The sequence below is a fragment of the Stomoxys calcitrans genome, chromosome 3 (assembly GCF_963082655.1).
Source record: "Stomoxys calcitrans chromosome 3, idStoCalc2.1, whole genome shotgun sequence".
Classification (NCBI taxonomy): domain Eukaryota; kingdom Metazoa; phylum Arthropoda; class Insecta; order Diptera; family Muscidae; genus Stomoxys; species Stomoxys calcitrans.
Window position 1 is genome coordinate 127775551 of NC_081554.1, and position 27655 is coordinate 127803205.

Sequence of the window (27655 nt, forward strand, 5' to 3'; positions counted from 1 at the left end):
GCCCATTTTCCAGACATCGGGAACTATAAGAGTGTTCAATGACAGGTTAAGGACATTGGTAAGGTACTCAACTCCAGGTAAATCCAGATTCTTCAGAATCAATGTAGAGATTCCGTCGGGGCCCAACTCCTTGGATGATTTGGCGCCACTGATGACATTCGTAACTTCGCCCACGGTAAATTGTGATGGCTGTTCATCGGCTCGGAGACCACGAATACGGCGAATGGCTCTCCTCCTTGCCCTGTCTCTCTCGGGATGCACAATAAATTGACGGTTGAACAACCTGGCGCATCTCTTCGGATCAGTCACGGTTATCTCGCCAAAAGTGACTGAGGTCCTGTCGTCCCGTCTACCGGGGTTCGAGAGAGACTTAACAGTGGCCCACAATTTGCCTGCACCGGTGCCTAAGTTACATTGCTCCAAGTGTTCCAGCCACAAATTCCGCTTATGTTCGTTGACTACCCTGTTTATTTCCAGATTCAGCTCGCTGATTCTGGGGTTAGCGGGGTCCATAGCACGAATCCCATCACGCTCGTCTGCGAGTACCACTGCTTGCGCCGGGAAATTGGGTCGCACTTGCGGTATTCGACCGGCTGGTATAAAGCGAGCGGCTGCTGCGTTGATGATGTCTCGGAATTTCCTCTCGGCCACAAGCACATCAGATGGGGGTGGCAGTTCATTGAAGCGGCGATTGGTATACTCTCTGAAGCCAGTCCAATTGGCCTTCTTGTAATTGATGAACGTCCGGCGCTCAGAAGTTATGAAGTCGGGTGGTCGGTCGATGGTGAGGATTATGGGGAGGTGGTCTGACCCCAAAGAGATGACGGCTTGCCAGGATACGTCACTCAGGAGATCAGGGGATGCAATTGAGATGTCTGCCGAGCTGCTGCACCTCCTCGTAATCCTAGTGGGGGCATCCTCATTCACCGTGCAAAACGTGGAGCTATCTATCTGCTCTGCCAAAGCTATGCCACGCTGGTCGTTACCTAGGGGAGAATGCCATGACGAGTGATGTGCATTAAAATCCCCCAGAACCAGACGACCATGGCCAGATAGCAACCCACTTATGTCGGGGTTGTAGGCCTGACCATTAATCGGGACACAGCTACCAACCGGCGGTATATACACGTTGTATATCTCTATCTCGGCAGTACCAGACCTGACTGCTACCCCCATACATTCCATGTATGGGTCACTAGCGTCAAGCGCAGGCGAGATAGGTCTTTACTGCACGGAATGGTGTATAACGAAGGCTCAGTGTACGTGTACGTGTTCTTTTGCACGGTGAATGAGGAAAGTGAAGCTGCTCGCCAGACATTTCTATTGCATCCCCTAATCTCATGAGTGACATATTCTGGCAATCCGTAATTTCTTTGGGATCACACCACCTCCCCATAATTCTCACCATCGACCGACCACCCGACTCAAACCTCTAATCGCAGGACGTTTGTCAATCAGAAGAAGGCCGATAGAGTCGGCTTCAGAGGGTACACTATTCGCCGCTTCAGTGAATTGACATCCCACTTAAGTGTGCTTAAGGTCGAATACCCCAAGTGCGACCCAATTTCCCGGCGCAGGCAGTGGGTCTCGCTGATGAGCGTGTTGGGATTTGTGGCACGGACCCACCTAACCCCAGAATCAGCGAACTGAATCTAGAAATAAACAGGCTAGTAAACGAACATAAGCGGAATCTGCGCCTGGAACAGTTGGAGCAATGTAACTCAAATACCGCTTTAGGCAAGTTGTGGTTTACTGTTTAGTCACTCTCGAACCCCGGTAGACGTGATGACAGAACCTCAGTCACTTTTGGCGTCGTGACTGTGACTGATCCAAAAGATACGTCAGGTTGTTCAACCGTCTTTGTGCATCCCGAGAGTGACAGGGCTAGGAGTAGAATCATTCGTCGTATCCGTGGTCTCCGAACTGAAGGACAGCCATCATAATTTACCATGGATGAAGCTACGAATGTCATTCGTGGCATCAAGTCGTCCAAAATCTCTACATTGATCTGTATCTACCTGCAATCGAGTTACGACCATCCTCATGGGCAGAGTGATCTCAATACTGAAGCCTGGAAAGGGCTCGAGTAAGGAGGGCATATAGATCAATTTCGCTTCTCCTACCAGTAGCCAAGACGCTTGAGGGACTACCTTTCCTGAGTCTCGTTAGAGAATTTCCATTTGCCGACCATCAGCTTGGATTTCGAAGACTGCTTAGCACATTGATTTCGGAGACTGCTTGTGGTACTGGCATTCGTCAGTCATGCCAAGCTATTTGAGACATCGCCAATACGTCACTCCAGTCAGTCCTGAAACGCTGGGTCGCGAATTATCTATGTGGTCGCCAGTCTGTGAAGGGAAAAAAAGTCGAAGCACCGTAGAGTGAAAAAGGGAGTTCCCAAGGCGGATATCTCCGGTACTGTTTTACCTCTACCTATCTTCAGACAAAGATCGTACCCGTGCCATAACTACCTGCTGTCTAAGCAATACCATCTGGGCTGTTGTCGTATCTTGTGGATAGAAGCCTTAAGGTGGAGTTACATATCTCGCGCAGCACTTATGCGTGCTTACGCGAGCATGTCAGAAATAAATTAAATAGGTGTGTTTGTATTGTGTGAGTTACACAACAAATGAACGCACTCACCTGACAGAATAAATTAACGAACTCTCAACTTTGAACGCGTTTCAGGGTGCAAAAGATATTATTTCAATATGCTTACTGTTCAAAATTGTTTTGCAACATACCAAAACACATCATTACCAATTTCTATTGAAATTAACTTTGGATATGACTTAAATAAGCTGATTTTTAGAAATTCGTGCGCAGCCAAAGTCGCATGGGGTGTAACTCAACCCATACAACGCATGAGGGCGCGTCTGATTGCTTAAAGCCGCGATGAAAATGAAAATGCATGAAAATTTTTTTTGTCAAAATTGTCAATTTACATACGATTCATCATTTTTGCTATCACACTTGTATGTTATTTTCGTATGACTTAACCAAAGTAAGTAATAATTTTTTTTATTTTTTATAAGTAATAATTGTTAACGTTGTGAGAAAGCTAGGTAAATAATAAATTTGAAAAGACAGTTTAATTTGGGGTTGCTTTCATTTGACTGACAACAAAAACAGCTGATTGCTCCTATCAAAAAAATTACATGTGCTATTTTGAAAAGTGATTTTCATATGTTAGTTTCGTTTGCTTCGCATGCTGTCTAATAGGGCCTTAAACACGCACAAGTGCTTCGTGTGGTACGTAACTCCAGCTTTAGGGTAGATTTTCATGAACTAGAGCGTGAGGTTCAACGCTACAAGAGAGAACTTCTATTTTTCTTTTGCTCCGTTTGTTTTATTAGTTTTCCGCAATTATGTACGTGTAATTATGTCTGCTAGAATATTTGTTTGTTCTGAGTAACACTGATTTACGTATTACCAAATAAATGAAAATATTTTATTTTGGTTTTGACTGAGAAAAAATAAACAAAATCGGTTAAGTGCTTTACACACATACATACATCGAATACATTCTGTGCCTTGGTACAATTAGAAGGTAAAGTCATACGCTCAACAACAACGAAATCAACGATACAACCCTGTGGGGATGGTGGCGCAAATTCCCACTAGGCTGTCAAACTTCTGGACATTGTCAAATTGACATTCAGGTTTTTATTTGCATTATCATGTGTAGCAGCCACAAGATCAAAAGAGTTATGATTGTAAACGATAAAAATGTGAAAAAGAAACAAAATGTAAAAAAACCTTTAAAATCCAAACAAAGCATTTCACATTTGGTACAACTCAGAAATTGGAAAATTTGATCAGCAGAACTTATGACTTTGCCTTCTAATTGTACCAAGTTCTGTGATAAAAAGTTATTCTTCTTTTTTTCAAACGTTACAACTAAGCGAATCTTTTCAAGAGAAATTGCTGACTGACGTAACACACCAGGGTTGATAAATGAGGCTGCAAAATAGTATTAAAACATGTTAAAAAGGCACTTTTTGTAGCCAAAAGGTACACATTTTTTACTCCACACGTTCATAACTTTATCTCACAACTTAAACATATAATATCTATGTCAATGAGTGAAGTCTGATTCAAGTTTTTAGGTCAACGATAAGGGACCTCCTCGTTATAGGCGAGTCTGAACTTTGACTATAGCTTGAGATAACTCCCATATAGATAACTCCCATTAAACGTTCTAAATCTCTTTAACTCCAAGATGGAAACGTTTTAAATCTCTTTAACTCCAAGAGGAGTCCCGATCACTTAGAACTGCTGTGAATAAGAAAATCTATCGTGCTAAAGGTAGCTATTTTGGTGGAAAATATTGCGAGGCTACTGATTCAAAAAAAAAGGGAAAAACAATAAGAGAAATTGGCATCGGGTCCAGTCCACTGGTCGAAATTGAAGCATCTCCTGATGTACGAACGCACACTTTCAAAACAGCACAGCAAGCCTTGGAACTGATATCGGACAAATACATACATCAACTGTCATATCAAATGCAACATTTTTTTCTGATTTCACGACTTTTTAATATTCATGTGTCGGGCCAACTGATGTATATGAGTATTACATGTCTATAAAGTCAAATGCAGGCTTGGATTACCTTCATCCGTATATATTACATTTAAACGACTGGCAAATATCCATCCACATGAAAACAATGGAAAACAATCTCCCTATATCAATTTTGCCTTTCTTCTCAAATAATCCACAATCAAATTAGTACATAACTTAACGAGTATAGCCTCTTATCCAGCAAACCGTCTGGCTTCAAGCCAAGACATAGCTGCGTTACTGCCCTCATCGCTGAAGATATCAGATCAAATATTGATGACGGACAGGTAACATGTCTAGTTTTGTTGGATCACAAAAAAGGTTTTGAGTGTGTAAACGATGATGCACTGTGCTCAAAACTGAAACATTATATTAACTTTTCTCACTCTACTGTGTTGTTAGTTAAAAACTACCTCCGTCAAAGAACTCAGTCTGTTCTCATTAAGGATCTAATGTACAATGCTCTGAAATTGAATAATGGTGTACCACAGAGTTCGATGTTGGGATCACTGCTTTTCTCGATGTATATAAACGACCTACCACCTCCGCCCACACACTCATCTATTCACATATATGCTGATTATGTCCAGCTCTATCTGAGTTTCGCTAAATCTGAAATACATCAAGTGTTTTTAGAAATCAATGAAGATTTGGACTTTATTTCAACTGCCAACATGCCAATTACCTTCATATTATTCACGTTTGTTTTAAAAATTCACATTTTTTTATTATATGCCGATGACTTAAAGATTTTTTCTCGCACAAAGACACACGAAGATTTTATCATGCTCTAATCTGATTTGCATAGACTAAAAGAATGGTGCAAAATGCTCTCACTTCTCATTTTTTAGAGTTCGCAATCCAGTTCAACAGATTTTTCAGTTAAACTCATCAGCCTTATAGAGGGTGAGTGAAATTGGAGATTTAGTTGTCATTTTTGATCATAAATTAAGTTTTACTCCGCACATAGATAAGCTTATTCCTACAACTTATTCTATTTTAGCATTTATCAGGCGTCATTGCAAGGATTTTTATGCTCCTTATACGATGAAAGCTCTGTTTACTTCCTTTTTAAGATCGAAATTAGAATTCTACTGTTCTATGATTTGGAGTCCTCATTCTACAAGAAATGTTTATCGAATTGAAAGACTTTAAAAGTTCTTAAAAATGGCATTATATTCTTTAAATTTCACTCGCCCTATTTCTACTTATGAGTCCAGATGTTTGCTCATTAGTTTGGATACTTTGGAGAAAAGACGCAAATTCAGTCCCTGATGTTTATTTGTGATTTAATAAATAATAACATAGATTTCCTTATATTTTGGCCAGATTATTTTTCTATATATCTTACCGGGACCATCGGGTTTTCAATGTGTTTGCTATAGAACATTATCGGCAAAATTATGTAATTAATAGCCCGCTTGTTGGCGCTTTGCAGAATTTTATAGATCTTTCATGTCATCAAGGGATTCGTTTAAGCAGTCTTTGAAATCATATGTAAATTAAAATTTGGGTTTATTTGGTCTGTGAATTGATATTGTTTTTATATAAATCAATCTCCAGATTTTTACTTCTCATGTTCGTTTGAAATAAAGGTGATGGGAAATTAACGATTGTATCGATACTATCTATATTTATTATAAAAACTATCGAAAATATTGAATGTTGCGATTATCGATAGTTTGCCAGTCTCAGTAGGTGGTCGGTCTTTTCAGTGGCGGCCAAAAGGCTGACGCAATATCGCCTCGTGTGGAGAACAAAAAATATAGTGATGTTCTGTCCAAATCTTTGGACAGCACATTGCTGCTGATAAGACAACAAAAAGTAAAAAGACGACTTTTGATGCCAATAGGCTTTTGGAAACGAATATTAATGACGCTGAAATGTGGTATGAGCAAGCTGCTGAAGGTGTAGCTTTTGCTACCAATAATTTCAAAGAATTTGCTGCTGCTGCAGGTGTTGATGCCGCTGAGATGACTGGTAAGAGGATATATGAGTGTAACAACAGGTAATGGGAATGTGATGTATGACCGGTTGAATTACAAGCTATATCTGATGGACTGGTTCCCTGGCTTTGGGAGATATGCTCCGCTTGTATCAGAATGTAATATATACCTTTGGGATGGAGGGACACGAAGGCGGTTTTACATTATTGAAAGGTGCTTTCAATAATGGAAAACCGACGTCAATCATGAAGGAGTTGGAGTTTCTAGGCATCAACTCTACCGTAAGAAAGTTTATTAATAACTGACTTACTAAAATATGCATTACGGCAGGCTTGAGGATCTAAAAAGATGGGCCAGCAGAGGAACACCTGAAGGAGGTGTACTGTCTCCTCTACTTTGGAATATAGCCATTAACAATATATTATTGTCTCTGGAAGAAAAAGGTGTAAAAGTGATCGCGTATGCTGATGACGTGGCTATTGCGGTAAGCGGAAAGTTTTCCAGCACTCTAAGAGATATATTTCAGGAAGCATTTAATGCAACAGCAAAGTGGGCTACCGAAAGTGGTCTAGGTATAAATCCGTGCAAGAAAGAAGTAGTACTTTTCAGCAGGAGATGCAAGTTGCCTACAGTGGAACCTGTCCCCTTGGGTGGAGAGAATGTTCCATTTACAGAAAGCGCAAAATACCTAGGTTTTTCGCTGGACAGGAAATTGAACTTCAAATTCAACGTTTTGGAGAGGGCAAGAAAGGCCACTTCCTGTAAACCTGCAAGAGAGCCATTAGTAAAAGTTGGGTATATATTGCAGTTGTCAGACCTATAATGCTGTATGTGTTGTGGTCTGGTGGACGGCGCTTCAAAAGTCCACCCACTGCTCAATACTTAACCGGATCCAAAGGATGGCTTGTTTCATCTTATCTTATCTTATGCGTCTGGACATTTCTCACTGGTCATGTGGCGGATACGGACACTATGTTATCCTTGACACAATATCCGATATTCCAGGCAGTATGAATTACACCCTACCTGAGCCGCTTTTTATAAAATGCACTGTACCACTATTCCTGATAGAACCGATTGGAACTACGATATCCCTGGTAACAGAAGTTACATTGACTTCTATACGGATGGTTTCAAACTAAACGACCAGGTGGGCTTTGGGGTGTACTCAAAAGAGCTGGAATGGGTCATATCAAAAAGATTACCCGACCACTGCAGTGTGTATCAAGCGGAGATCCTTGCAATTAAGAAAGTGGTGGAATGGCTGATTTAGCGAATGTGAACATTCACAAGTTTTTGGGCTTTTTAAAGCGATCTGGATGGTTTAACGGTAGGAACTAGAAGTCATCATCCTTCTTCTGTTCCTGTGGTATCACAATGGACGAAAACGTCTAAGTGAGTTATGAGTTGAAGTGACTGCCACTTAAACCTAGTCTAGTGCAAATTGGGTTAATGAGGTTAATGGGCGGGAAAAGAGAAGAAGATTAGATAAAAATATAATATTATACGATACCTCAAAGGCTTAGGCTATCAAGAATACAAAGAAGAATGGATTGTATCTCTATGAAAAAATCCAAGACATAATATCTAAGAAAAATGGAATTGAGGAGATTAAAGATGTAGGCTTGACACTAAAAAATAAAATTTCTTAAGTGAAGTATAACAAATTGGCGGAGAAAAATTTTAGGGCTTTCATTCCCCGTAGCTATGTCGAGACGTTTGGTGTGTTAAGAGATATTCCTCTTTTTTAGAGGCGGAAATTAAAAATGATGTTCAATACCATTTGACCAACAAGGGGTTTACTTAATGTTATGTCGATGAGAATGTGAGAGAAAGAGAAATTTGTACCGACTAGTTCGATTAAAATTTAATTTAGCGGTGGTAATCTTCCAGAATATGTGAAAGTGAATTATACTAGTTCTAAAGTAAATAAGATGTCCAAATCAGAGATTTTAGAGACTTATCTTTGTATGTTTATTTGTCGGTTTGTTTGTTCCGCATAGACTCAAAAACGGCTAAACCGATTACCTTGTAATTTTCACAGATTGTGTAGGCTGGTCTGGAAGGAAACAAAGGCTATATAATTTTTTGATATCGGGAGGGGGGCGGACCCTCCCCTTACCCCAAAAGTACTACCCAAAAATAAAAGTGGACCGATCGGAACAATATGGGATTCTAATGAAAGGTATGCAAGAATAGAGTACCCGCCCCAGCTCCAAAACCCCTTAAAATAGGTTTATTTGACGATCATGACAATATGGGACTCAAATGAGAAGTATTCGGGAGCAGATTACGAATATTTCTACGAAGTAGGAATAGGCTTTATAATTTACTGATAACGGAAGGGGGCGGACCCTCCACCGTTACCCCAAAAACACCACCCAAAATCAAAAGTAGACCGATAAGGACAATATGGGTATCAAAAGAAAAGTATACAGGAGTAGATAACGAATCTGGCATACAAATTCATATCGAAGTATAGGGGGTCAACCACCCCCCAAAAACGCCCAAAATGGACTCATTAGCCAATCACGGATATATGGGACTCGGTTTGTTTGTTACCTATAGACTGAAAAACGGCAGAACCGATTTTCTCGAAATTTTCGCATTTTGTGTAGGTTGGTCTGGAAGGCCACTTATGCCAAAAACACAACCCAAAATCAAAAGTGGACCAATCGGGAAAATATAGGTATCAAATGAAAGGTATTGGAGAGTAGAATACGAACATGGTATTAAAATTTGAGTCTAAGTACCCATCGGGCCGCTCCAACCCCAAAACTCCCCAAAAACAGACATATTGGAAGTTCATTTCAATATGGGGCTCAAATGAAAGGTATTCGGGATTAGATTTCGAATCTGACATGCAATATCAGATCGAAGTATAGGGGGTCACGCCACCCCTCAAAAACGCCATTAGACCCATTATGATTATTCGATACTTGGCTGAACCGATTTTCTTAAAATTTTCATAGATTGTGTACGTTTGTCTGGAAGCAAACATAAGCTATACAATTTTTAGATATCGGCGGACCCTCCCCCTTACCCTAAAAATACCACCCATATCCGAAAGTGGTCCCATGGGCTCAACAAGGGTATTAAATGAAAGGTATTGGAGACCAGAAAACTAATATGGTATTAAAATTTTGGTCCAAGTAACCATTTTAAAGCCTTTTTCGAGTAAGCTCAAAGTGGACTCCAAAGACCCAACAGCTGCGGTGGTAGCGTCAGACCGTAGCATGTTGTTCTGCCCTCCTATAGGTGTGGGTGCCTTGGCACCTGTAGTCGAGACTAATGCTTCAAGCGCACAACTAGTCGTTTGACTATTTAATGAGGAAGAGACGGATAAACCAGAGGGATGCACAGTTCGTAGCCATCCTTTGGGTAAATGTGGTGTTACTATCTCGAATTCACACAGGGACAGTGTCAATGAAACAGTCATCGCAGCCGAATCGAGAGATGAGGGCAGCGGGATGACGGCAGAAGTGAGCGATGGCTTTGCTAAGCTCACAAGCAGACCTAGAAAGCGAACCAGGGTACGACGATGGAGACAGAGGAGTATGTACCGGCAGCGCAATCGGGCGAAAATGAAGGATGATGGAAGGGATGGAACTGACATTCAAAGCACTTCTACGGAAGCTGGAAAGAGAATCAGATCTCCCAAATTGCATAACACTGCTAAAATGCTGAAGAAGAAAAAGAGTTTCCCGCTTTCAAGTTCTCTGGGAAAACCTCTAGCAATGGAGTCTCCAAACAGTGTCCTGCGGAGGGAGACATAGTCGGAACAGGAACGAAGGAAGCGCGCCCCTGAGTCTTCATGCAGGACTGAGACTTCCAAAAGGATGCCACAGCCATTACGGAAGGGGAAGATGGTGAATGGTAAGGAGCCGCCCTCTAACGCCAGAGTGCCAAAGAGGCACAACAGAGATGAGCTGACTTATGTAGTCATCAATATCGGCAATGCATCCGGTAGAATTCCACCAGATCATCGGTCCCAAACATGTGTGGAACTCTGTAGAGGGTCCACCCATATAAATGATAAGCTGCGAGTATAGAAGGGAAATCTTTACGCTGCGTTTTATGTCGGCGGAATGTATTGATACCGTTAAACAGCTCTTCAGAGCTCCCTGGGAGGGCGCCAAGCACGACCTGGTGAGAAAGATGGACATCCCCCTGCTCACAAAGGCGACGGTCTTCATCAGGAGATGGGACAGTAAATTTGCGAAGGAACGCTTGTTGGCATTCTTGGGCAAGGAAAACCAAGGCTTGGTCGCAGAGAAGTGGAAGGTCTTCCGCAGAGAGAAAAAGGAGAAAGGAACTTTAGTTGTGGTTGGCATTGTTCAAGTCTCCGTGCCAAGTTCGGCTAAGGCTAAAGGCATGGTGCACTACGGGAGCAAGGCTGTCTTTTTCAAGATTGCGAAGACTAGGATTGGTAGAAATTCTTATATTGAGACATCAGGCCGTTCAGTGGCAGGTCACTCAATATCGCTCAACTAACAGGGGGCTGACGACGAGACAATCACCGTCTCTCTCAATATTGGGAAGACTGGGATAAGCAAAGATCCTGATACACATACAACAACCAGTGCAGGGGCGAGACACCCAACACAGCCTAACAAACAGGGACCCGATGACGGACCTATCACCGACTTCAACATGCGGAAGACTAGTATAGGTAAAGATCCTAACATTGAAACATCAGGCAGCGCAACGACAGGAGTCTCAATGCAGCCTAACGAACAGGGATCCGACGATGGAACCGTCACCTACTTCCAAGAAGCCCATTTACTTAAGGAGGACTTATATAGGCAAAGATCCTAGTATTGAAACATCAGGCAGTACAGTACAGAGAACTGAATACAGCCTCGTCCCCCGACGATGGAACCATTACCGACTTTATAAAAAGTCGGAGGACTTTGAAACAACTACACATGCTCTGATGGAGAAAATAAGCAAGCGCAAGATTCATATTGTCTTAATTCAGGAGCCATGGACGATCCGGAATAAAGTTTCTGAACTGAACCATATTAACTACTAATTATTCTATGCTAAAACTGGTATTCGGCCGAGGACTTGCGTTATTTGTCATGACAATTTGAATTATAAAGTTTCCCCAGAGTTGTCATCGTCGGATGGAACAGTAATGAGACAGGGAGACGGTGGAAAGTACCTAGCATCACTTTATCTGCCTTTCGACTCTCCGAAACTGCCACCCAGGTAAGAGCTCCAACGGCTGTTGAGGAAAGCAGCACAGACAGGAAACGAGGTACAAATAGAGTGCGATGCGAACTTTCACCACATTTCGTGGGACCAACACTAATAAACGGGGCCAAGCCCTTGCAGAGTTCTTGAATACTAACGACCTAATAACATTTAATATTAGTAACACCGCTACCTTTGTTAATAGGACTAGGGAAGAGGTATTAGATGTGACGATATGATCGGAAAATCTAATCGGTGAGGTTGAAGGGTCTCCATGGAACACTCTTTCTCTGACCACCGCTACATTAGGTTTAGACTCGCACGACCAGCGACGAATCCGATAAGTTTCAGAATAAGTTGAAAACCAACTTTACAAAATTCGGAAGACTACTCAGAAGAAGACTTGGACAAGATAATTTAGATTGTCCAAGCATAGAACACATTGACGACAATGTCAACAGGATTACGATTGCACTGGTGGGATCTTTTGAAAATAGTTGTCCTCTTCGGGAAAGGATATCAGCTCAAGAAAAACCCTGGAAGACAGGGGAGATTTGGAATATTGGAAAAGAGGTCCGCTGACTCTTTTAACAGAGCACGTCGTCGTGTTCCTTGTGAACAGGCATATTTCAGTCTTCACTAGGTTTACATTGAGATCCCTGGGTCTAGCCCAATCATATACCATTTGCAAACCCCTTTCGGCCCTTCTGCATAGCTGGTTCGGATCCTTACTTTTGAGAAGTATAATAACATCGTATGCATAGCAGATGAGTTCAAATCCTTCTTCAGTCAGCATCTCTAATAGGTTATTTACCCAAAGGAGTCACCCAAAGGAGTGGCGATAAAATGTCCCCCTGTGGCGTGCCCGTGCAACTTTCTCCCTTATATTTTTGTCATGGGACCCGGTCCACCCAGTACTGGTCTAAGTATTGGATCAATGTGTAGGTCCGCATATGGTTAAACGCCCCCTCGATGTCAATGCAAACCGCCAATGTGTACGTCTTGGCATCGAAGGATTCTTCTACAATATTTTATGCACAACCTCTTGCAGGGCAGTCTCCACCGACCTTCCCTTGACATAGGCATACTGTTTGTATTTGAGCAGTTAGCTTTATGACCTAATCTTTATCATGATATCCACAATACGTTCCATGCATTTGAGTAGAAAGGACGTAAGGCTTATAGGTCTGTAGGCATTTGTTACACTTATCGTGGATTGATTGCATCAGCAAATTCGATTCAGTTCTTCCATTTACGTTTCAGTAACCTCAGCCTCCATTCAGATTCATGGCTTTTGTGATGCCAGTTAAGCTACTTTAGGCGCATGCGTATATGTGAGCATTCCAATATTGTGGCCTAATCTAGACATAAAGAGGTCTACCGCTTCGCTGTCACTAGCTAGAACAGACGTCTTAGTCATTGTGTCCGTCATAACAGATCACTGTCTGATGATGATGACAGACTGAAAATTGCCAGTAACGACTTTTGCCGAAGCTGTGACGAAGTCGAGGAAGAAGGGACTATAGAACATCTGCTGTGTGTGTGTCTCGCACTGGCAGTCAGAAGGAGTTCCACTTTAGGTTCTCATTTTTTAAAGCACTTGTCTGATGTAGAGGATATGAACATTCACAAGTTATCGGGCTTTTTGAAGTGATCTAGATGGTTCAACGGTGGCAACTAGAAGGTATCTTCTGCTCCTGTGGTATCACAATGGACGAAAACGTCTATGTGAGTCTGATGGCAGACTGCCACTTGAATCTAACATAACCTAACCTATGGATCGACTCTCAATTTTGGTCATCTTGGCCTTAAGTACAAATTTGTGTTATCTGCAAATGTTCTTTTGTGGTCGGGAAAGCAGCTCTAAATTACATTGGGCAGCAGCCTTAGACTTAAATGGGATGCATCAAACAAAGGCTATTTTGAAATTAATTCTACTAAATTTCCTTCAGTGTTTAAAGAGTATTATATTAAAAAGCAAAGTATTCAAGGTGTTATATTACCTATGTGAAGTAAGTACTATGGTTTTGTCACGTTTTTGAAAATCTTGTATGGATTTCCATAGGAAACGTCTTGATATAGGATCCACTCCTGTTGTTGGTTCATCTAATAATACCAAAGAAGGACTACCAATCTGAAATAGACATGTTAAGAATCACTGATAAAAAAATTATAAACAAACGAATCCCTTACCATGGCTGTCGCAGTTTGTAATTTTCGTTTCGTTCCTCCCGAATAATGCCTCACTTGAACATTTTCAAAATCAGTCAAGTCTAACTTTTCTAACCAATATTTAACTTCTTCGTGAACATATTGTTTTTGAATACCTCTCAAAAGAGCCATATATTGAAGGGTTTGATATGCAGTCATAAAATCGTTAAGGCAGTCATTTTGTGGGCAATATCCGAAGCGGTACCTATATTCTGCCTCATTTTTAAATATATCAACACCATCGATTTTTATGGTACCCGCTGTAATTATACGATTCGCAGCAATCATTTCAAATGTTGTTGTTTTTCCGGCACCATTTACTCCCAGGAGCCCAAAGCATTCTTGTTTACGCACAACAAAATTTAAATCGCTAACGGCAACTTTTTGATTATAAATTTTGCAGACATTTTGTACTACAAGTGGATATTCATTTTGGACATTATCTGGAAGGAGTTCAAAATAGATTAAAACGATTATCAGAATTTTCAGCTAATCTACTTCAAATGAAGCATTGTTGTAACCGAGGTTACGCCAGGATTTTAATGGACGACATAGGGATAGTGAACATTGTTCCACGGCGATAATTTAAACAAAGAATAAACAATATTCAAACATATCGACTTGGACGTTTTTCAGATACACTTAAGCTAATATTTTTTCACCTCTAATAATTTTTTCCACCGTGGATTTTTCCTCTTGTATAAATCGGTCCTCTTCCTGATGATGCGTTGTGTTGTCGGGTTTCGTTCTAAAGTTGCCAATTTTACAAGATCCACTGATTTTTTGCCGACGATGATTATTTTCCACAACCAAAATGAATACACTCTGAAAGGAAAAAACTTTCGCAGTTTTAAAGAGGCATTCCAAAAAAAAACCGTCATATTACCATCAAAATAGGAAATACCAGTAATGCATAAAAATAGAAGGTACTCAGGTGAAGAAAGCTCTTGCTGTTCAATTCGTTGCGAATTTCTTCTGGTATGTGCTCAGCTCGGCTATTGATAAAAAGTTCATTAATAATACGTAATTGGTGGCATAAATTAAAATCGGGTAGTAAACGCAGGAATGTTATATAGTTTTCATATTTAATCATATCACCAACAGATGTAGATACAATAAAGGTGGGTATAACTGCAATATTAAAAAAGGAAGATTAGGACTGAGATATTTCTGGAGAGTTTACTAGGAACTGAAACTTACGTGAAATATTGTAAAGTGTCACCAAACATGTAGACAAGGCTGACATAGTTGTAGCTATATTTGTTAGACAATATATAAGCGGCAAATAAGACAGGCCATAAAAGAATATTGAAAATACAATGCTGCACAAGTCTTCCATATTATACAATTCATGGGGCATAATAAGAGATTGATAGGCAAAAAGGGCCATACAAATGAGAAAAAGTAAAAGCAGATCGAAGATTAAATTGCTGCCCCAATAGATACATGAAGAGGTGGCATGCAAACGTTTAAATCCACTACGATTCTCCTTGAATGGCAACATGGCAAAATAGAACATTAACATAAACAGACCTGAAAAATTAATAATTATAATTATAGGTAAGTTAACTAAATTACAATATATTCATTTGCTTAGTTAGTAATATAGAAGGGAAATAAGTTAGTAAAAAAGAAGGAGGTCAGTATAGCTTTCGGTGTCATAATGGGACACATAAAATTCGAGCTCAAAATGGGTGCAGCAAGTGATAGGATGTGTAGGGCATGTGGGGAAGATGACGAGACGTTGGAGCATTTCCTATATCGTTGCCCGACTTTCGCGGCTAACAGACACCGGCACTTAGGTGGACACACAATACACAACACGAACCAACTTTACTTTTTACTAATTAGAGAGCACAACAAGCTTACTGGCTTAGTTGGTTGATGACTGGACATCAGATTTGCACTATACTCCTTAATCTGATATGATTTTATTTAATACATGTAATGAACTACTTTCATTGGAAATCCATGTTGTCTTGATATTTTTCCTTAGGGATTTACTTGATCCAACATATTTTACATCTCCACGTTAGGTTAATTTATGTTCGTACGAGATGATCGATTTATTAAAAGATGTTTAAAACATAACAATCAATTTATTTTTTTAAATGATATTAATACAAAATAAAAAGGTCATTTAGCAAGAATGATGAAATTGTCTCTAAGAGATATGTATTGATTGATGGTTTCAACTTGACTCAACGTGTGTGCAGAAATCCAGAAACATATTGAACCTAGCTGGGCTGCTATGAATTCGCCAGATCATTGAAAGAGAACAGAAGAATGTTAGGGTTACCGTAATATCTCCCCTTTTAAGTTTGAACCGGGCTCTTGCAGATTGGTTCTACAGGTAGTCTCCTTTAAGAGATTTTCTTTGGTTGGTGAAGTTGGAGGAGAAATAAATTCATCCATTGGTTGCGGTGATTACGGTGAAACATTAGAAGGTAATACAAGTGATGAGTTTTCTTCTGGTTTTGCTCGAATCTCGAAATCTTGAAGTATTATATCCAGAGATAGTGTGTTATATGGTGATGGTCGCATATCTGCTATCCTGATTCGAATTTGATCAGAATGAGCTCTAATTGTCTTCTTACGATTTCCTGTCCATATCAATGTTTTGTAGGTGGCGAATGATTTTGACTTAGTTCCATGATTGATTTTGACTTAATTCCATGTTTGAAGTTGTACTGATTATCTATTTTCAGGTTCATTTCTCGAAGTGATGGCGAAGGATTTTTAAGAGCGTCAAATATATGTTTAATTTTGCATCCTAAAAATGCTTCCGCTGACGATACACCTTATGACGAATTTGTGTTTGGTATGGATCTGTATGCCTCTAAGAATCGTTCCTTCCTTTTCCATTTTTTTGGGCTCTCGTTTGAAAGTGTCGACAAACCTTTTGGCTTGACAGTTTGAGCTGGAGTGGAAACGAACAGTTCGAGTATGCTGTATGGCTCTTTCATTTCACCATTGTTCTAATATGCTGGAACAGAACTGAGAACCATTATCTGATACCGGTTGCTCGGGGTTTCCGAAATACAAACAATACTCGTTCATTAGCTTGATCGTAGCTGTAGCGGTGATCGTACTTGTTTGATAAATTGCTGGATACTTTGAAAATGCATAACTGTTATGAGGTAATAAGGTCCCTTAACTTGGCCTGCTTAGTCGATATAGACTCTCTCCAAAGGTCTAGTCGTCAATGGCCATGAAGACAAGTCCGTCTTTACTGGATTTTTAACAACTAGCTGCTAATTTTGACATCTTTTCACATAGTCCTCAATATCTTTATTTATGTTAGGCCAGCAGGCGTAACTCCTTGCGAGTGTTTTGCTTTTTTCAATTGCGAAGTGTCCAAGATTAAGTTGTTTCTCTAGCGTTGAAAAGTAACATTCGTCCACGTAAGATAGTGAATCCTTCCTTTTGAAATACGGTAGAACCTGAGGTTCAACCTCACTTTGCATTTCTGGCCATCCGTTTGCCATATATGATAAAAGTTGTATCTGATTTTGACGCCTTTGAAATCATGTTGTGCGTGACAGGAAGGGATAATAATGATTCATTTAAATCATTCTGAATGTTCTTCTAAAAATTATGGATGTAATTATGAAATCTCCTGCACGCTTTTCATGCGAGCTTATTAATCTAGAAAGTACGTCGGCATAACCGAAATCTTGTGTTTTCGTGTACTTGACACAAAATTGAATCCTAGTTGAACTAGCGCTCATCTTTGTAGTCCATTAGCTGTATAAACAGGGATGTCCTTTTTAGACCCAAAATGGCTAACAACGGTTTGAGTCTGTGTGGAGTGTGAATTTGCGACCAAATATCATACGGTGATATTTCTGAGCAGCGAATATTAAAGCAAGATCCTCTTTTTCGATTTGACTATAATCCTTTTTTACGAGAGTCAATGACCTCGAAGTTTCATATGTTTGTTCGGAAATGTATGATATACAATTGCACCAATGCAATGAATTGAGGCATCAGCCGCTATATGAATGGGTGAATTCGGATCCTAAAGAAAGAAGTTCTGATGAAAGATTACTTTTAAATTTGTCTAAGAATAATTCACATTCGGTTGATTGCTTGAAATGAGATTCCTTCTTTAAAAGGTCATCTAAAGATTTTAAGTTTCTCATATTATCATTGAAATTTAACACGGACAGCACTCAGTTTTATGTATAGTTTGTTCATGGGCAAATTTGTATTTCCAATTAGGACCTGGACTGCTCTGATCTTTTCTGGATCGGGACGTATACCTGTTTTATCAATTATTAGTCCCAAGTACTTAATCTGGCTTCTTGAAAAACTGACATTTCTGAAATTTTAGACAAAATCCGAACTCCTTGATACGTTCCAGGAATGTGCCGTATATGGAACTGGACGTTTGGGTATAAAAACCTCTTTCGCATTTGGAAGTAAATTGATGTGTACCTTTGTCTTGGTGCAAAGACCCGAAGAGCTGTTGTCAAACACTTCATTGAATGTTGTCCTTAAATTTGAAATTTCATCACTGAAATTTATCTGATGAAACCATTATGAAATTAGTATATCCCACAAATAAAAATTTTCAATCCAATCTATGCCAAAGATATACAGGTTTTTATTTTAAGAATATAGCAGTCCACAATCGTGGAAGTTTTACATATTTTGAGTTCTGTAGAAAATTTTGCTAACAGCTTGATTTAATTACCATTTGCATCATTTGCTGTGCCTGTCGTAGTAAATGTTTCCGGCTCTCCGATATGTTTCAACGTTAAGATTGAAATAATCGTTATGCCAGAGGCCTTGTCCACTTGTAACTTTAATTGTTTTGTATACATACTCACTGTGACATACTTAATTTCTCGAATTGAACTTGATTTACAGCAAACACTGGGTTCGCACTTAATTTTGCTCTGTTGTTGTTACTTTTGATGCTTTGTTTTGTTTGACGTTGAGTTTGTGTCATGACTGGCTTGCTCTTTTGTTTGTTTTGATTTGTTCTGCTGTCTTTGTTAGCTCAGTTGCAAAAGCCATCTCTGTGTATCCAATTAGTTAGCATGATGGACATTTCTCATTGGAGTATGGACAATGTTTAGCGTAATGCAACTCTCCACAATACCAACAAGAATTTTTTGGTACTTTCTGTTTCTATTTGTGCTTGCTAATCCTGTAACACTGTTTCGGCTTATCTGCAATTAACGCTTTTTCACTTTTCAAATACTTGTGTCTCAGCGACCAGCTTTTCCAATTTGATCACTTCATTGCTCTCGTTGAGGTGTCTGAACAAACGGAGTACTCCTTAAAACTTCAGTTTCCAACTTAGAGATTTGAAGGCCCTTGTAACGTTGACTTACTTGTGTTTCGGTTCTGCCAAACAATTTGCAAAGATGTTTGAGTGTGCTTCCAAAGAAATTTTATGGGGTTGTCTTGGTAAAACAAAGTTTATAAAACGTTCATGAATGTTATTAGACATTTTTCTCCATGAATGCCCTTCTTTATCCACATCGTCTAGAACGCTTGCTTCTTAGGGGTTGTCTTTCATGTTTCGGGATTGTACAACCCTTGTGTTGCAATCTGCCAACTGATAGCTCTATCGTAAAGCTTGACATTTTACGTACTCAGAACGTTTTGACATACGAACGCTATTTGTGTTATTTACAGTAACTTAAAAGATTCATCTCGCCCAAAAAATGGAATTAAATCAAAAACATTTTCGCGCGATTATTTTTTATAACTTTCGACGTGGATTAACTCAACAACAGTGCATCGATAAACTTAATTCAATTTTTGGCGATGGAGCTCCATCAAGGACCAGTGTTTATCGATAGTATGGGTAATTAAACCGAGGTCGTAGTTCACTCCAAGTCGAATTTCGTGAAGGTCGTCCAAAATCAGTTGTTGTTCCAAAAACCATTGATGCTATGCGCCAACTGATATTTCAAGATTAGTGGGACCAACATATTGTACATTCAATATTGCATGAACATTTGACCGTCAAAAAAAAATGTGTTCGCGTTAGATTCAACACAATTTGTCAATCGTTCAAAAAAAATTCTCCAAAAATACGAAACAACTGCATTTCTTAGCACTCAAAATATCGATTTTATGAGTGATCCGCCGTATAGTCCTGACTTGGGACGGAATGACTTCTTTTTATAGCCGTACGTAAAAAATAAAATGAGAGATCAACGTTTTTCGACACCTGAAGAAGCCGTTTATGTATTCAGAATGCATGTTTTGGAGATATCAGAGTGGCAAAAGTGCTTCGACAATTGGTTCAAACGCATGCAAAATTGTATAGATCTTAATGGGTAATATTTTGAGAAACAATAAAGCTATTTTTGATGATTAATATTTGTTTTTGTGTATAAGACATTTTTCTCCATAAAAGTGCAACTTTATCCGCATCGTCCAGAGCGCTTGCTTCTCATTCTCTTTCAGGCTCATAGTTAAAATCCATCATGGAGTTTGCTAAAGACTCCATGAGATGGTGATTTTCCAATTGGAATTGATGACTTGACTGTGCTCACATCTCTACTTTGATTTGGAATGTGTTGTGTGAGTTTGATTAACAAATCTTGTTGACTTGAAACTATTTGCAGAATATTTGCTTCTTCCGACATTTCTGGACTGTTCTAGTGTCTGCTTGTGTGATGTTCACTTACAAATATGTAGAAGTTCTCGATACGGTTTCTATGCTTATGTTGCAGTGCTGCAAATATCCCAGTGAGCAATTTTTGCCAAGCGCTCTTAAGTCAGAGTTTTTTCCGAAGTTTTCTGATATTCATAAGAAAATCTGCCGATTTCTCAAACTTTCATTAGAAATTTATCCGTTTTTCGGCCAGATTTCTTTCGATCATTTCTGCACATTTTATTTTGGTTATGAGCGAAAATCTGCAAATATTCTGCACATACTCGTAAGGGAATTTATTGTTTCGTCGTATTTTTTCGTATTTCCGTGCATTTGCTTAGAGCTTTTTTCAGAATCTCTGCACATTCTCGAACTTAGTCAATTTTTTGTATACGGATTGAGTTTGTACCGTAATTCTGCACATTATCGTAAAGAATTTGTTGTTTCGTAATTTTTCGGGTTTCCGAACATCAGCATAGAGTTTTTTCAGAATCTCTGCACATTTTCGAACTAGCTTATTTTTGGTTTGTATACCGGTTTTGTTTTGCAACGGTTTGCACGTGACAAATTTTGTGTTAACCGGTTTTGTTTGCTTTTTTTAGTAGATTAGAAACTTTCGAACAGTAAAGTTGGAAGTTTTATTGTGGAAATAAAATTAAAGTGTGCAATAAACAAATGAATTATATTTATTGAAAAGAATTATAAGTGAATTGTATTATATTTAATGTCTTTTTGTTTGTTTTGTGTTATTTTGTTTCTAATAAACAGTTAAAAATAAAACAAATTAAAAAATTAAATTTAGGGCAAATTTTGAGATTTTCTGATTATTTTCTAAACATTCATTCCAAAATACTCAGAATTACCTAAGATTTTTTCTAGAAAAAAGTAAAAATTTCGAAGAATATTCGGATTTTCGAATATGTAGAGAGTAACTTTTTATTTTTTAAACAAACCTCCGAATCTTTACAGAGGGTTCGGTATTTCTTCGGATGTTCTTTTCTAGATCACAGTTGACTTTTCGGGCAAAATTCTGACAAAACACGAGAAATTTTTAAGATTTTCCGATGAAGCGTCTGAAACTGTTTGGAATTTTGGATCAAACATCAGAAAATGTTCCCATTCTATGTTCAGTTTCGAATGTTCCTTTAGAGTTTTGTGTGAAATTGTCACGAAAATCCAACAAAACATCGGAAATATCTGAACAATTTCAAAAATTCCCTAAGAATTTCCTTAGAGTTTTCTTACGAATTACAGAATTCGTTACGCAACTCTGATGCTGATTCCGAATTTCCCCTGACAAATCTTTCAGAATTCGTATAAACCGCCCATACAACTTTCGTTACGATTTCGCAAAAAATTCGGAATCAAAATCGGAAACTTGTGCAGAGATTATGTCCGAATTCGTAACGAACTCGGCAAAAATTGCTCACTGGGATGTTGATTTATGTGTAAAGACCTATAATGTATAAAGATACAGTATTTCAATTGCGCGTTTTGGATGCCAGATATCGTTAGTATAAATTGGCCCAATCTTTCAGTTTTATTTTAGTTACAAGTGGTGGTCAACTGATATCGGTGGTCAAAATGGACCCCATCTTTTTTGCGATTTTTCTAAATTTGGATATTTAAGGCGACATTTTGCATCAGCGAGCCCTTAAATAAATATGTTTTTTCGATTAAATTAATCAGCACATGCACTGTGATAGTATATACAGCGGTCAAAAAAAGTATTCATCATTAGCAAAATTGATAATAAATTCACTTATTTTGGGTAATTGAAGAAAATTTAAAGTAAACAAATAATGCAGTTTTATGCAATAGTTTATTTTTCGTAATATGTTTTAAAATAAATTCAAAAAATAAATTTAATTAGCGCAAAATATGCAATTTTATATAATAACACCAAAAACAGAACAAAAAAAGTATTCATCATTGATGTGCTATCATCAAAGTCAAATTCAAATATTATTTGGGAATCCCCCTTTTCTGTTTTATTTAGTAAAGGAGGCTTTGCCCTTGACAGCAAATATTTAATTTCATTGAAAATATAGTTTTTGTCAAAATGGGTCGTAAGCAAAACGAGGTTTCTGATGAGGTAAAAGTTTTGATAATAAAACACCACAGGAATGGTTTAACTCAAAAAACTATCAGTGAAATATTAAATAGACCACGATCTACTATACAATCCATCATCAGAAAGTGGACAGAAACGAAAACTGTTGACAATAAACCAAGATCTGGTCGACCAAAAGCACTTTCAGTTGGAGATGTGCGTTGGCTAGTGCGGCAAGTTCAGAAAACTCCGAAGACAAATGCGACCATTCTTCGTAAAAATACTATGGAATATTTAGGGAAGGAAGTTACTACACAAACAATTCGAAATACACTCAAAAGGCATAGTTACAGAGGAAGAACTGCACGTAAGAAGCCCTTTATAAATAAAATAAACCGAGTGAAAAGGCTAAACTTCGCAAAAATGTATGTAAAACAGCCCGAATCATTTTGGAAAACAGTCATTTTTGCAGACGAGAGCAAGTTTAATCTTTTTGAGTGCGATAGAAAGGTCATAGTGTACAGAAAACCAAATACAGAGCTTGAAGAAAGAAACACAGTTGCTACTGTAAAACATGGTGGTTGTGGTGGAGGTGGTTTAATGGTTTGGGGGTGTATGGCGGCTTCAGGAGCGGGAAATCTTGAAATTATTAATGGAGTAATGGATCATAAGTATTACATTGACATTTTAAAGAGGAATTTAAAAGATAGTGCTGTAAAACTTGGGCTTGGTAATAACTTTCAATATTATCAAGATAATGACCCCAAACATTCTGCTTTAAATACCAAGATGTGGATGCTGTATAACTGCCCCAAAGTCATTAAAACTCCTCCTCAAAGTCCCGACTTGAACCCAATTGAACATCTTTGGGAACATCTCGAACGCAAATTGAGAACGCGCAATTTTTCGAGCAAGAGTCAAATGCAACAGGTGATAATGGAGGAATGGACTAATATAGACCAAAATATAACCGCTAAATTAGTCCAATCGATGTCAAACCGTTTAAAAGAAGTTATAAGACGCGGTGGTCGAATAACAAAGTATTAATTTTTTTAAATTATGTTATTTATTTTTTTGTTTTTTTGCAATGATGAATACTTTTTTTGTTTAATTTTTTGTGTTCAGCTGTAAAATGGCCCTTTTTTTTCCAATAAATACTATTTTTTTTCTTTAAAAACAATGAAATTGTGTACATATATATCACACAAGCACTACTGCATCATTAGTTTAATATGTTTTTATTCCAATTGTCTTTTGTAGACTTATTAAAAAAAAACATTGAATGATGAATACAGCGGTCAAAAAAAGTATTCATCATTCAATGTTTTTTTTAATAAGTCTACAAAAGACAATTGGAATAAAAACATATTAAACTAATGATGCAGTAGTGCTTGTGTGATATATATGTACACAATTTCATTGTTTTTAAAGAAAAAAATAGTATTTATTGGAACAAAAAGGGCCATTTTACAGCTGAACACAAAAAATTAAACAAAAAAAGTATTCATCATTGCAAAAAAACAAAAAAATAATTAACATAATTTAAAAAAATTAATACTTTGTTATTCGACCACCGCGTCTTATAACTTCTTTTAAACGGTTTGACATCGATTGGACTAATTTAGCGGTTATATTTTGGTCTATATTAGTCCATTCCTCCATTATCACCTGTTGCATTTGACTCTTGCTCGAAAAATTGCGCGTTCTCAATTTGCGTTCGAGATGTTCCCAAAGATGTTCAATTGGGTTCAAGTCGGGACTTTGAGGAGGAGTTTTAATGACTTTGGGGCAGTTATACAGCATCCACATCTTGGTATTTAAAGCAGAATGTTTGGGGTCATTATCTTGATAATATTGAAAGTTATTACCAAGCCCAAGTTTTACAGCACTATCTTTTAAATTACTCTTTAAAATGTCAATGTAATACTTATGATCCATTACTCCATTAATAATTTCAAGATTTCCCGCTCCTGAAGCCGCCATACACCCCCAAACCATTAAACCACCTCCACCATGTTTTACAGTAGCAACTGTGTTTCGTTCTTCAAGCTCTGTATTTGGTTTTCTGTACACTATGACCTTTCCATCGCACCCAAAAAGATTAAACTTGCTCTCGTCTGCAAAAATGACTGTTTTCCAAAATGATTCGGGCTGTTTTACATACATTTTTGCGAAGTTTAGTCTTTTCACTCGGTTTATTTTATTTATAAAGGGCTTCTTACGTGCAGTTCTTCCTCTGTAACTATGCCTTTTGAGTGTATTTCGAATTGTTTGTGTAGTAACTTCCTTCCCTAAATATTCCATAGTGTTTTTACGAAGAATGGTCGCATTTGTCTTCGGAGTTTTCTGAACTTGCCGCACCAGCCAACGCACATCTACAACTGAAAGTGCTTTTGGTCGACCAGATCTTGGTTTATTGTCAACAGTTTTCGTTTCTGTCCACTTTCTGATGATGGATTGTATAGTAGATCGTGGTCTATTTAATATTTCACTGATAGTTTTTTGAGTTAAACCATTCCTGTGGTGTTTTATTATCAAAACTTTTACCTCATCAGAAACCTCGTTTTGCTTACGACCCATTTTGACAAAAACTATATTTTCAATGAAATTAAATATTTGCTGTCAAGGGCAAAGCCTCCTTTACTAAATAAAACAGAAAAGGGGGATTCCCAAATAATATTTGAATTTGACTTTGATGATAGCACATCAATGATGAATACTTTTTTTGTTCTGTTTTTGGTGTTATTATATAAAATTGCATTTTTTGCGCTAATTAAATTTATTTTTTGAATTTATTTTAAAACATATTACGAAAAATAAACTATTGCATAAAACTGCATTATTTGTTTACTTTAAATTTTCTTCAATTACCCAAAATAAGTGAATTTATTATCAATTTTGCTAATGATGAATACTTTTTTTGACCGCTGTATATACTTTTTATAGAATATGTGATAGTACTCCAATCCCAATAAATACGATGTCATTTATGCGTTCAAAATTATCCCTAATCGACTTTTGCAAATGCCGTATCTTATTACATTCTAGATCTATGGTGTGAGTGTGGAGATCGGGCGGTCGGTTATAGGGCAGCTATATCCAAATATGGTACGCACTTCACAGAAATGAGTAGAGGTCTACCAGAACTCTCTTTGTCAAATTTCATCGACATAGGATGAAAAATGGCCAATTTATTGCGTCAGTCTGGAGATCGGTTTATATAGCGGCTATATATAACTAAATTTCGATTTTATGAGATCAGAAAATCCGGTTTATATACAAAGAATACGAAATCATCATAATTGAAAAAGATTTCAATTACTAAAATATTCGAAAATTTATATTTATTGGGTATTTACTCAATTAATAACCAAGCATTGAGTATTTGCAAATTGCAAATTTAGCCCATGAACATTCCACTAAGGAACATGGCCAAACTTCTCACACATCACTGAGTGCATTCCGATTTAAGTTTAAGCTCAATGATAAGGGGCCCCTTTTTTAGCCGAGTCCGAACGGCGTGCCGCAGTGCGACATCTCTTTGGAGAGAAGTTTTACATGGCATAGTACCTCACAAATTTTGCCAGCATTAGGAGGGGAAAACCACTGCTGAAAATTTTTTCTGATGGTCTCGCCAGGATTCGAACCTAGTCGTTCAGCTTCATAGGCGGACATGCTAACCTCTGCGCTACGGTGGCCTCAAGCATTGGGTATTTACCCGGTAGAAAACCATCTCTATTCATTTGTTTAAATGATATAAATGAAAAAAAGGTAATTTAGCAAGAATGGTGAAATTGTCTTTAAGAGATGTGTATTGGTTGACGGTTACGACTTAAATCAGCATGTGTGCAGAAACGCAAAAATTGTTGAGCTTAGCTGCGCTGCTATGACATTGCCAGATCATTGTAAGAGAAAAGAAGATTGTTAGGGGGACCGCAATAGTTATGTTAGAGTGACATTCTATTTTCTAACCCGAATTCTTGAAATTCACAGACAGAAAAACCAGCCAAACAGATATAGAGACCAACCATGGCAAATTTTTTTTAATATTTTTCAGTGTATTTCCACCACATTTTTAGCAAAAAATGTTTGGATCAAGCTTACATCCTTATTGCAAAAAATAACTATAACAAAAAAAAAAACGAAAATCTGGGTAGAAATCGTAAAGCTATAAAGCAAAAACAAGAACTGTTGTCAAACAAAGTGATGATTAATAAAATACTAAATTTAACTTACCCATAGGCACAAGAGTGGCATAGTAAGCTAGCCTTAGAGATCCAGCCGATGAATTATGACTAGAAGTTAAAGGATTTTATTTTTCACCAAATATGAAAATAAATAATTTAATAAAATCTGGCTTTTGTCTACTTACACAGCCACAGGCGCATATATTGTCTTTAATATATTCTCATTTGAATTCGTAGACCACATATATATCGAATTGTCTACGAGATTTGTCAGTATTGCTGAACTGTGTATCATGTTTACGGAATATAATATCGTTATAGTCGGTGTTTTCTCACCACCTAACTGTATGGTCCCAATAGCTTCCTGTTGGAAATTATAAAAGTCTTTCCTCATAATTTCTATAAGTTCTGAAAAAAAATATATAAAAATGTTCTTTTATAGTTTCAATTAATTCAGTCAAGTTAAAAATAAAATGTGTATAAGTAGAATAATTAACATATGTCGATATTTTTGCTTTCATACTTTGACACCTGGCTGACACGAGATAGCTGTAACTTTGAGCTCCGATTTGTGTGGTGGTCATTGGGAATCATGTCTTTATATTCATCTCTTCGGAGATTATACAAATAATAATAAAAAAATATCAGTATCTCGGAATAGGTATTACCTACTACGAAAAATGTTAAAGTCTTTTTGGAGTAGGCTAGAAATGGACTCCAAAAAACCAACAGCTGCGGTGGTGGCGTCAGATCGTAGCGTGTTGGTGCCTTGGCACCTGTAGTCGAGAGTAATGCTTCAAGCGCACAACTAGTCGTTAGACTAATTAATAAGAAAGAGACGGATAAATGCACAGTTCGTCCCCAGCCTTTAAGT

The 27655-nt window shown here is 38.0% G+C and overlaps 1 protein-coding gene across 1 annotated transcript in view; it reads right to left on the reverse strand.

The window, feature by feature from the left end:
* LOC106091723 (ATP-binding cassette sub-family A member 2) overlaps positions 1-27655 on the reverse strand; it is a 70443-nt gene that overhangs the window by 8531 nt on the left and 34257 nt on the right. The window contains exons 14-20 of the mRNA XM_013258358.2: positions 26967-27189; positions 26831-26889; positions 15120-15452; positions 14806-15050; positions 14582-14744; positions 13902-14362; positions 13712-13842 (exon numbers count right to left, since the gene is read on the reverse strand). Of these exons, the coding sequence (XP_013113812.2) occupies positions 13712-13842; positions 13902-14362; positions 14582-14744; positions 14806-15050; positions 15120-15452; positions 26831-26889; positions 26967-27189 (1615 nt within the window). The remainder of the gene's footprint in view (positions 1-13711; positions 13843-13901; positions 14363-14581; positions 14745-14805; positions 15051-15119; positions 15453-26830; positions 26890-26966; positions 27190-27655) is intronic.